The 11809-nt window shown below is 42.0% G+C and overlaps 1 protein-coding gene across 1 annotated transcript; it reads left to right on the forward strand.

The window, feature by feature from the left end:
* Positions 1–7262: 7262 nt before the first annotated feature.
* Positions 7263–11665, forward strand: LOC105929542. The gene is made up of 3 exons (XM_012867378.3): positions 7263–7517; positions 7705–7815; positions 10337–11665. Exons 1-3 carry the CDS (start codon positions 7504–7506, stop codon positions 11487–11489), a joined length of 1278 nt encoding a protein of 425 aa, XP_012722832.2. The 5' UTR covers positions 7263–7503; the 3' UTR covers positions 11490–11665.
* Positions 11666–11809: the final 144 nt, after the last annotated feature.

The raw sequence follows: 11809 nt of genomic DNA on the forward strand, positions 1-11809 counted from the left end.
AACACAGTTATACCTACAATTCTAAGATGAATAACAAACCCCATATATGGCAGTATAAACTTTCAATATTCATATTTTACAAATAAGCAATATTTTTCTGTTAAAATGAGGTCAGCACCTAGGGCTGGACAATATAGAAAAAAGCATTTACAACCAATAAAATAGCAATCGATATCGATAATTATCAAAAGATTTAAATGATATTTTGAGTGCAGCCCTGGTCATTTTATGCTGTTGCTTAATGACCTACTTCTAGATAAACAATAAAAAAAAAACACTGAATTCAAACTTAACCCTTTTTCAACCAACTTTTTTACCAAACTGCGAGTTTTTAAAAAAGAGAAAAAGAATGCGTGCTCTCTGAACTCGTTTTAGGGGGCGGAGTTTGGTGATGGAGTGTTCCTGGTCTGCGTTTGTGATTGGTTGGGAGGATGTAATGACATAGTATTAACTTACTTGATAGGCTAGAATGGAAAAGGAAGGAAAACTGTTCTATTGAACTTTTTATTTTTTCCCCCATAGTCATCACATGTCTATCAATCGATATATATCATTATTGAATTATCGCCCAGCTCTATCAGAACCTGCATTCTTTTAGTTATTCAGCAGAAAACTGAAAGGTAAAATTGCTGCCTGCATCACATCCAGATGTCAAAACTCCACAGTTCTGCACACAGCAGTATGCTGGGAGCTGGGACAGTATTTAAAGCTATAGCTGGTAATCCTGTTCACAAACACTTTTTCTTATACTGGTCGAAATCGTCCTTCCGTCCTGAAACTAGTCAATACATCAGGGGTCACCAACATGGTGCCCTCGGGCACCAGGTTGCTCCCAAGGACCATATGTGGTGCCCTCCAGCCTGTTCAGAAAAAATACCACAACCCTCCTGTTACAGCCAGTGGCCTTCGTTTGTTTTCTCTTTTCTCGTGTTATTTAAATTCAGATGCAGTTGCTGCTTCCTGCCAGCTGGCTCCGCTATGAGATCTTGATGCACACCTTCTCATGGTTCATTTCTTGTATTTCCTCATGCATCAATTCCTCTAAAAGTTCTCCCCCCGATTGGATACTAACCTTGATTGCTCCACCAATCCTGAAAGTTTAGACTGGCACTTCTTTACAGATGGGGCAGTTGTTTTGTTGCCTCGTATACATGGTGTGTCTTCCTTTTTGTTATGGCCTTTGAGGCAGGTTGTAACATCTGCGTGAACTGCATTTAAAATGTTACTTTATGTAGTTGCTCTTCCTTTTTAATCATACTTGTATTTACATAGATTTAAAATGACAAATTCATTAATAAAATGTTTATATTACATAAAGTTAAGGTGAGCTCTGACTCTTCTAGTTCAAAGGTCAGTACAGGTAGCTCTTCGTAGGACAAAGGCACCAATGAAGTAGCTCTCAACTTCTCAAAGGTTGGTGATCCCTGCAACACATTACCTTTTCAGAAAAAGGAATGGAAAAAAAATGATCTCTGTGAAAGCAGCAAGCCTGTAAAAACTCTGACCAATCCTGTAGCTGCCATCAAAGTCAGAATAAATAAATAAATAATAGATTACTAAATATTAGGTTAAAGATATAAAGTTCATAAATACATACATTTTTAGTAAAAAATAGTTTAATATTAAAGTCTTAATTTTGTGTATTTCATGTATATTGTTTGTTTTGATATGGGGGAACATGTCTTAATTAAGGGGGGAACCAAAGCTGCCACATGTTGACGGGGTGTTAACTTTTTTTGAGTGTTGCTACCTGTTTATTAAGAACATCTGGACCAAGCTAGCAGGCAGACACCTCGTTGATTCCTCTGGCTAAGACTGTGCAATAATAATTAAAGAAGGCTGGATAAAGTGCATAGTGCATTGAAGGACAGAAGATTTCTAATTTTCTCTCAAGGGAAAGCGGCCAATGAGGTACATTTATGTTTGTTACTGTTATCTTTGTTTGACCGTAAAGATGTAACGTGACAAATTTGTGTTGCGTCGTGTATGTATGGTCCCGTTGTTTCTTTGATGTCTTTACACTGAAATAATTTGTTTTTATTTGCTTTCTGTCTGTATATCAAACAGTTCTCACGGCACACTATCATGCTCCTTGTGTGATAAAAGCCCGTAACTTTAAGAACGACTTGGTTTCGTGATTTCGACTTGAGGGGGAATTACAAATCCTGTCATTAGGTCCGAATGGCAGGGATTGGTCAGTGGATTGGTTTTGCCCACATAACCCTCTGTCCCTCAAGTTCAGGGGGGATCACCTTATCTACTGGTTGTCCCACATGCCAATCCTTGTGCCGTGCTCATGCAACGCCAACGTACGTACACATTCCTTGTTTCCGCTTGCTGGCTGCGCATGAACAGTGAGAGTGTTTAGAGCGCCATTCGTTGTAGCTCCGCTGCTCTCACCATATACTTTTAAAATATCTAAGAGTCACAAGAAGCAAACTGTCTTCCAAGTTTATGAGAAGAAGAGGAAGGCCTCAGAAGAAAAAAAAATAAGAGCAGATTGTATTTGGGAGATTTTGTTCACGCGATCGCCCTGAGAACTGGAAGAGCAGGTAAAATGATCATGCGCATGCACAATTATTAAAAAAGAGACTTGGGCATTTCTTACTTACATTACCGGAAAGATTGCCTGCTCTATCTTTAAGAAGTACCTTTAATGTCCCACATTTGGGGAAATTCAAGTCAAGACAAGTTTATTTATAAAGCACCTGTCAGTAACAAGATGATTCAAAGTGCAGTACATGAAAAAAAGAAAACGTTACAGAGGAAAGAAAAATCATTACAGAGACAGAGGGAAAACATTACAGAGGAAGGCACAATGCAGTGGAATAGCAGCAGTAGGTTAAGATATAAGACAAGTTGGACTACAAAACATCAACATTAACATTTAAAGAGTTCATACACTGATAACAAGTCTGTGATGTATTTAGGTGCTAAGCCATTCAGGGGTTTATAGACTAACAGAAGTATTTTAAAGTCTATTCTCTGAGAAACAGGGAGCCAGTGTAAGGACTTTAGAACTGGGGTGATGTGCTCTACTTTCTTAGTCTTAGTGAGGACGCGGGCAGCAGCGTTCTGGATCAGCTGCAGCTCTGGACTTTTTTAGGCAGACCTGTGAAAACACCTTTACAGTAATCAGTTTGACTAAAGATAAACGCATAGATTAGTGTTTCGAGATCCTGCTGAGACATTAGTCCTTTAATCCGGGAAATGTTTTTCAGGTGATAGAAGGCCGACTTTTTAACTGTGTTTACATGTCCTTTAATGTTGAGGTCTGAGTCCATCACTACACCCAGATTTCAGGCCTGATCGCTGTTTACTAACTGTAGCAACTGAAGTTTTGTGCTAATTTATGTGTTTTTTTTATGATCTGAGCCTGAGGGAGCATGTAGATAATAGCCCCTTTTCCATTACATGCTCCAGGATTTAAAGCCCCAGTCTTTGGTTTTCACGGGGTAAACCAAAATCTGGGGCTTTTAGGTTAGTCCTATTTCCTTCTGCTAGGGGCCATTGACGTAAAACAGTCCCATTGATGTATGGGAGGTTGTGAGGAAAAACTGCAGTACCACTCCGGTCCAACGAGGGGAGGCAAGAAGACAGCAGTCAACCAGACAAAGGCAGAGAAGTTGTATCCATATCCTGCCACTCATCCGGACTCTGCAGAAACAGGACGGACAACACACAACTGATGCCATTACATCTCCCTAGCCCTGTTTCAAACTGCCTGTTACCCTAGTTCTCACCTTCACTCTATTCTGCTCCTGTTGTTGGTATATGTAAATAAATTCAACTAAAGCACAGCTTATATCTGCCTGTGCAACGAGGGGATCGCAGTGGTGTGACAGACTGATCTGTGCTACAACGATTGCCGCATGAAGGCAAACTTTAGAGCTTTATGAGTATAATTTCTCCTCAGCCAGGGCGAGAATGATGAGGGCAATTTTTAAGAGTATCACAGACTTTTGATCACAGCAAAATTATTGTAATAGGTCATAAGCTATACATGCTGAGCAGGTCTCCACTTTCTCTGCCACAGAAAGCGAGCCCGCTCTGCGCGCGCACACACACACGCACACACGCACACAGGGTGGTTTGATCAGCCAGTGTCCTCAGACAAAACTTTGTGAGTAAAACGAGAAAGCCACGCAGCAGCTAGGATGAAGGACCTGCAGAAGCGCTCCTTTAAGCATCTAGGGTGCAGCAGTCTGTCACTGAAAGAGCTCCGCAGCCCAGCCACAGCTCCATGCATGGATTGGGAGACATTGTCCATCAATTATGTTATTTTTCTTACAATCCTTCTGTCTTCCACCACCTGCACTGGTTCCAGGGAACATCCATCCGTTTTTTCTCAGCTACAGATGGCTGGTGCCACCACAGAGTCAAAGACGGTTTTCAGGAGTGTCCCTTGCACTCCAAAAGACCTCAGCCTCCTCAGCAGGTAAAGTCTGCTCTGACCCTTCCTGTAAAGAGCATCAGTGTTGTGCCTCCAGTCCAGTTTATTGTTCAGGTGAACATCCAGATACTTATAAGAGTCCACTATCTCAACATCGGTTCCCAGCATTTAACCAGAGGTGGCTCTGCTGGCACAAAGCTCTCTATCCATTCGCCCTCGTGTGTGACATAAAACTGACTATAGCAGAGTCATCAGAGAACTTCTGAAGGAGGCACCCTGGGGCGCCGCCGTGTAGAGGGCGAACTGAAACGGTGCCAGCACAGTTCCCTGCGGCGCTCCCGTGCTGCAGATCAGCCTTTCAGAGACACGGCCCCGTGTTCTCACATACTGCGGTCGACCAGTGAGGTAATCACAATATCCAGTATTTACCGCCACACTGGTGTCTCATAGTTTATTTTTTTTTACTGTGATTAAAACGCTCTTTTGATCTTCAAGAGCGATAAAAGGTTAATATATTCAGCCTCAGCCTCAACACGCCCAAACCTGCCCCACCAAAGAAGATAGTGATGAAAACCTGCCAAAGGAAGATGGTGTTAGATAAGCCATGTTCAAGTTCCAAAAGGACCTCCAGGCAGGCACCAGATGGGGAGCAGCAGGGCGTGACAACGGATATACACAAAAAGCAATACAATTGGGTCATGATTAATATCTACCACAGTGTCACTGGTACCCCAGCTAAAGCTAAAAGAAAATATACCCTTTGTTGAACAGCGCAGCAGCAATCAGCTCAGCAGTGGTGGAACTCCTTTCAAAAATCAATCACTGAGGACTCATCAACACAACATCAACAATCAATTGGCCCAAAAGTGATTGATATCAAATTATAATCACAATACTATTTTATTCAAATAATATGGTTCTTTCCCTTCCGCCTCGCATTGTGAACTGGTTGTTTGAACACGGTTGTTGCTCTTAATCAGTTTAAAGCTAATCTGACCAAATTCTTGAACGTAAATAATCAAACTAAACTGTGATACTTCTATCAGGATCTGTGGCACCTACTCCAGTTTAAAAAAAAAAACTCTTTCAAACATTGGCTGAAAACTAACCAGAGGGGCACTCATATGTAAATTACTTTCTCAACTTGTTCAAGCATCCTATCTTTATTACGACTTCCTGTTTTTATTTTGTTATTTGTTACACAGGTGATGTTTTTATAATTCTCTGCTCTTTGTTTTGTGGGGGGCTTTTTGTTCTTACCCGCCTTAGGACAATGGATGAAAAGGAATTGTGGTGCTAACTCTGGCATATTTACATTGATGCTTACTGCTGACATGTCGATTAATATGCATTGTCCTAATTTAAATTATTAAATGAAATTGAAGGATTCATTAACTGCATCCTTTTACTGGTTAGTATTTTCAGTTTTACTATTATTTCCTTTCTTCAACAGTTCATTAGTTTTCCATATTTATATATTTTTTTGATTTTACTTTGTAGTTTGGTTGAAGTTTGCTCACTTGGTTCAAGAGTTTGTTTTCTAAACTTGAACTGGTGTTCGTTGTTTTTTTTGTTTTTTGTTAAAAAAATTCTGGAATTTTGGAGACAAGTTGTTTGTGATTTTTCTGTATGTGTATGAGTGCAGGGCTTGCTGTTGGAGAAAGATGCTAACTTCACCTCAACACTGCATCACTGAGCCAGGAGTACTTTCTATACGAAAGAAAAACAATGACAGCACACCTTGGTGATGGCTGCAAAATCTCTGTCAGTGTCTTTGTCCAGAAAACAGCTAAAGTTAAACATAAAAATCCCTCAGCGAGTCACATTTTCAACAGAGACAACAGAAAGGGAACACAACTATTGCTGAAGACAGCAATAATTACGAATCATGCAAAAGGAAAACTAAAGTAAGGACTGAAGAGTGAGGGGAAAAAAATGTATGTCAACCAAAGCTTAGCTCAGAATTGGAGAAGCGTCAACAGCAAGGAGCCAGCTTAGGCCATTAAACGGTCTTATAATCCTTTTGTAAGGGCGGGTTCATCATGTCTTTTTATTTTATAACCCTGTGTGTAATGAAAGCAAAATGCCAATGATGATGTGAATTTCAACTTTCTAGATGGCTATAAAGCTCAAAATCTTTGATAAAGTTGGACATAAATTTATGCCCAGATCTTGTTGAACACGTTTCTTAGCAAATTTTTGTTTACACAGCAAATGTTCTCTGTTCAGCTCAGTCTGTACATGTTCTCCTCATTTCACTGCAACCACATTTACCTTCAAAGGAAGCAAAACAGCAGCTTTTCTAAAAAAAAAAAAAAATGCAAGGTTGACTGTGTTAAAATGGCCTTTTGTCTTTGGTATCTTCTGTTTCGGTTATACCCTTGAGGTGTTTTTTTAAATTACAATTCTTTGTTTTTTTGTTTTTTGTTTTAACCACACACTTGGAGGTTGGCCAAATCAATTGTTTGTATTTTATCTTCTATCATCTGTCATCACTCCCATCCAGGAGATGGGACGGTAGATTATTATCAGTTACCTAAGTAATAACAGCCAAGAAACCTCAGACACGCAATCATACATTAATTATAAGCAGGAGAACAGGCCTATACGTACTGTCTTCATGGGCTGGATTCACCTCTAGGGCTTTAAGTTGGATTCCAGCCAGAACATCCATTCATCACTGTGACATGTCGCAGTAACGAAAAGCAGCTCTTTACATTTTTACCGTCTATTTTATGAGGCAAAACCGTCACCTTGAAAGACGGTTTCAATTTACTCTCTCTCTCTCTCTGCATACCTTTGTGAACTTTTCATCCCGCCTTTAGAGACAGGGTCACCGCGCATAGGTAATGAGAACGGGACACTGAAACCTGGCTCACAGACTGCATGTGAACACAGTTTTGCCGTGTTATCCTGTGGCGGCTGTGAACACACGTATGAGGAGGAGCTCTGGGCTGGCCAAGGAAAACTTCCAAAGGAGTTTTTAAGGGCAGGAGCACAACCGTCGCGTCATTTGGCAGACGTGCTGGAAATTACTCAGCTGTGACTTTAAGCAAGCAAGCAAGAGAAAGTGGGACTGATATTTCAGCGGCTCCGGTTGACAAGGCAGCATGGATTCTCCCATGTGAGTAAAAGCAAATTTTTGTGTTAATGGGCCAAAAAAGATGGGTCTGTATTTGTGGTTTTGACACTGAAACAGCCATTTGACAGCCTTCGCTTTCACATCTCTCGTTGTCAGTCTGCAGCGCCGTTGCCGTGATTTAAGAAGATCTGAACGACGTCTGGCTCTGCTGATGTGTGTTTTCCTCCAGGTTCAGCCGTAAGCGGCCTCTGTTGCTTGAACATGATGGCCTGCTTCCATTACGCAGGAGAAAATGCTTGATGGACTGGCCGGACCCGGAGGCACACCAGGACCAGCTGATGTGAGCACACACTAATCTGAATGCATGGTGTAAAATAAAAAATTTATTTTTTTCTGGTGGGGTACTGTTGAGAAAATGCTCTGTGAAACTTCTAGAAACCGTCATAGAACTAGTTTTGCTTCTCAAGTAAGTTCAATGAATGTTTAAAATTTAGAGTTAGATCTCATGGAAACATTCCCATCTAAAACCTCTGCTCAGAAATATCTTTATTGAGAGCTTTTGTCACTAATTATACATATATTAGGATAATAACCTCTTTATTCCTAAATGATTCTTTACTGGATCTCATTCCTCAAGCTACGGAGCATATGGATATAACCAAAGAAAGGGTTCCTTTCTAGAAATTATTTACAATGGCTATGTTTAAACCAACATTTAGTTGCTGTTTTTTTTAAGGAGATTTTTTTTTTATTATTTTGTCTTAAATAAGCAAAAAGCAGTTCATTTAGCTCGAGGCTAATTGACAGGCTCAGCCAGCATGCACTCCTCCTCCTAATCATCATTTAGAAATATCCCCAAAACCATTTAGCTGACATCGGTTACCTAAACATTTTCCTTTACACCAGCTTCTCTGAGAGCAGGGGTGAGTTCAGGAAGTTTCAAAGAGGTGGCCAGAGAAGGGCTGACTGAGCCTAGCGAAAAGCTACGACTGAGATTCAGGAGATTTAATTTCATGTTGCCACATACGATTCCCTGCATAAATACCTGAACCCGCTTTTATCGTCATGTCATTATCATGTTACAATCATAAAATGTATTTAACTGGAATGTTATGTGAGTGACCAAGCTTAGTCTGACTTGTAACCATCAATTTCCAAGTTTTGCCAAATATCCTTCATTGGATTTAGCTCTGGGCTTTTACTTGGCAATTCTAACAAGTGAATAGGCTTCGATGCAACTATGAGGAGGGCATAATGGCACTTTGCAACCCGTGGAGTTAGTCTTGAGCAGCCCAAAGTCCTAAAAGCCAAAAACTAAAAGAAAAGAAGATATGACAGAAAAAACTTGAGCCACACCCTGTGTGGGGACTGCGTGATTGACAGCCACCACACCCTGATCTCCATATTTTCAGCAGCAAGCACAGGAGTGCCAACTCCCCATTAAAAGCAAATGCATGAAAGGAATTGAGTATTTATCTTGCAAACTGAAAGATAAAAAGCCTGTCAACTTAGAAATAAATGAGGTATATTTTTCCAATGGTGGCAGCTCTGTTTCTAATCCCATGTGGTCCACAACAAAAACTGCCGCTGGTCTCCATGATGCTGTTCGGTTACTAATTTTTCCCCAATATACGTCTGCAGCTTTTACAGAAAAGCTAATTTGCAACCAGTTGGACTTTGCTCGCTAAGTAAGAGACTTCTGAAAACAGTTGCTTGCACTAGATTTTATTTTGATCTGTTGGAATAAAGGGGAGGGGACAGATACATAGATTGTGGCATGCATAGGTGTGCCAGATTGCAGATACGCTGCAATCTGCCACACCTTTTAGATTTAGAAACCAAATCAAACCCTTGGTGGTGCCACTGCCTTAAAGATCGCATTGAGCCTGAAATTGTGTTTTCTTGTCAGGTTGAAAATGTCAACATTGACAGCTTTTGGTGTCAATAAAAAACAGATTGCAACCAAAGTAGGAATATGTGCAAACTTTAAAGGGGACACATAGTGCTTCTTAATGCCTTCCTTTTCACAGTTAAATAATTCAGTCGTAGTCTATATTAAGTGGAGCTGCAATGCTTTGGTCTGAATTCCTCATCATCGTTGCCCCACAAGCCCCTCTTTTGGCCTTCGCCTGAAATGCGTCTGAGAGCAACTCGTTTTGGTGCTGTCTCTTTAAATGCAATGGAGGCACTTCACGCCCCGCTCCAGGTTGCAGAGCGTTCTACTCCACCCTCTTCAGCCATTGTAGTAGTATGCTGGGGACGTGTGCAATGAAATGTGTGGGTTAATAATCCACTTGTAGCTTCGGCGTCTTTCAACGTGGACCACAAAATTGGGGCAAGAAATAAAAACGGCGAATTCACAAAATTGATAAGCTGGAAGGCCATGACTTTGTTTAGCACTTTTGTGTTCTATTTTCTATCTATATTTTATTCCTACTTGCTTTCATTCTGTTTTATTTTGCTATATTTTAATCATGTAAAGCACTTTGCATTGTCTTTGTACTGAATTGTGCTATATAAATAAATTTGCCTTGCCTTGCCTTGCCTTGCCTAGCAGCTCCGCAGCAAATACTGTGTTCATAAAACGTAAAACAGAACAGATAGAACAATATGACCTAAAAAGGATATAAAGATATGTATGCAGCACCTAAATTCAACTTTTCTGCAATCTTAGAGACTCTAAGTACACAACAAAATGTATTTAAGAGCTAAAATGGTGTATTTTCGCAGATGTCCCCTTTAAGACACATGTTGATACTCAGAAAATGGGGACAGTCAGTAATTAAACAGCAGCAAAATAACCAGAGCTGCAGGTTAACTGACTTAAATAACAGCATAAACCACTGTGTCTTGTTTTTCAGGACAAGCAGTTGTTACACCTGGCTGCGTGAAGCTTGGGTAAACCGGTGGAGGAACAACCACCTGAACGCCGGCAAAAGGCTCTTGGAGCTGACGCTGCTCTGGGCCGACACCAAAAGCTCCGTTCAGAAAGTCCTAGAGCGGGTCAAAAGCAAACAGGGCGACATCTTCCTAGACGACTCGGTGAACGGCAAGTTCTTAGCCTTTCGCAGAGACATCGCGGAGGAGTACGGCGCGGAGGACAAGCAGCACTCGTGGGCGGTCCTGGAGAAGCGGGAGGAGGTCGTCATGTACGGCCCGTATTACCCCAACTACGGCAGCGGGGAACACAGCGAGGACGTCGTCATCAAGCAAACCCAGCAGCTTCTGGAGGCCGAGGACTTTCCCGAAAACCGCACGCTGTACGTTTTCACCGTGAACAGCCCCTGTCTGGCGAGGAACTCGGAGCCGTGCATGCTAAACCTCGTTCACAAGGCCCGGGAGTGGTGGCGCACGTACGCAGTGAAGACCCACATTGGCTTTGTGAGAAGCTGGGGCTTCAAGGGAAACAAAGAGAACCTGTTCAAGGACGTCGATTACAGACAAGTGACGGCCATAACGCAGAGTGTGGACTACGAGAGCTACGTCGACTTGGTCGGTAAGATTGATGATCTCAGTCCTTTGTGTGAAACCGTATTTTCTTTAGCCAAGGACCTGCTGAGCGCCGAGCGGCTCCGCTTCCCGCTGACCGCCGCGGAGGAGAAGCAGGACCAGAAGAGCTGCTTCAAAAGCATGAACGGCATCCTCGAGTCCAAACCGGAAGAGGAGAAAAAACTCCTCACGAAGGAGCTGAGTGCCCTGGCGGAAGCGGCGGACCTCCTGCTTTCAGGCGGGAGCCAGAGCTTTGAGGAGCACGTGGAGAGAGGGACGGCGTTTTCGCTCGGCTACGCATTCAGCTCAGAGGTATGCGAAGGCCTGCGGGAGGAAATGAGAGTCGGGTTCCAACGGTGCTGGAGGGAGACGGTGCAGGACAGGTGTGCTGAGTTTGTCAGGGAGAAGCTGACGGACGAGTTTAATAAACGCACCGTTCAGCTTTTTATCGACGACGTCCGCGGGCTCACGCGGGCGTATCTGCAAATCGGAAAAGTGAAACTACAGAAAACCAATTCTTTGTAATACTGTAGGTTTAGAAAATGATGGGAGTAGCGTCACACAGCAGAAACTATTATCAACTCGTTTATATTACGTCAAAAATCTTTCTCTTTATTACTCTTTGCTTACAATATGTCACAAATAACAAAGTACATGATTATAATGGAGTGAGGTTTTTACATAAGCTTATACATTTCTCATTCTGGTAATTACACATGGCAGGATCCCACATTCACGCTGGTTGCCTCCGTGCTTGTCAGCAGCAGATTAAAGCCTACTGTGCAGTTTATCCAACAATAACCGCGTTAATTCACACCAGCACTCCCACAGACATGTTTACTGGG

This window comes from Fundulus heteroclitus, chromosome 15 (assembly GCF_011125445.2).
Source record: "Fundulus heteroclitus isolate FHET01 chromosome 15, MU-UCD_Fhet_4.1, whole genome shotgun sequence".
Taxonomy (NCBI): domain Eukaryota; kingdom Metazoa; phylum Chordata; class Actinopteri; order Cyprinodontiformes; family Fundulidae; genus Fundulus; species Fundulus heteroclitus.

Excerpts from the sequence above, each read along its gene's own strand:
- LOC105929542 (XM_012867378.3), top strand. Across the intron at positions 7,816-10,336 it reads GCACACCAGGACCAGCTGAT|GACAAGCAGTTGTTACACCT; the intron begins GTGAGCACACAC and ends CTTGTTTTTCAG.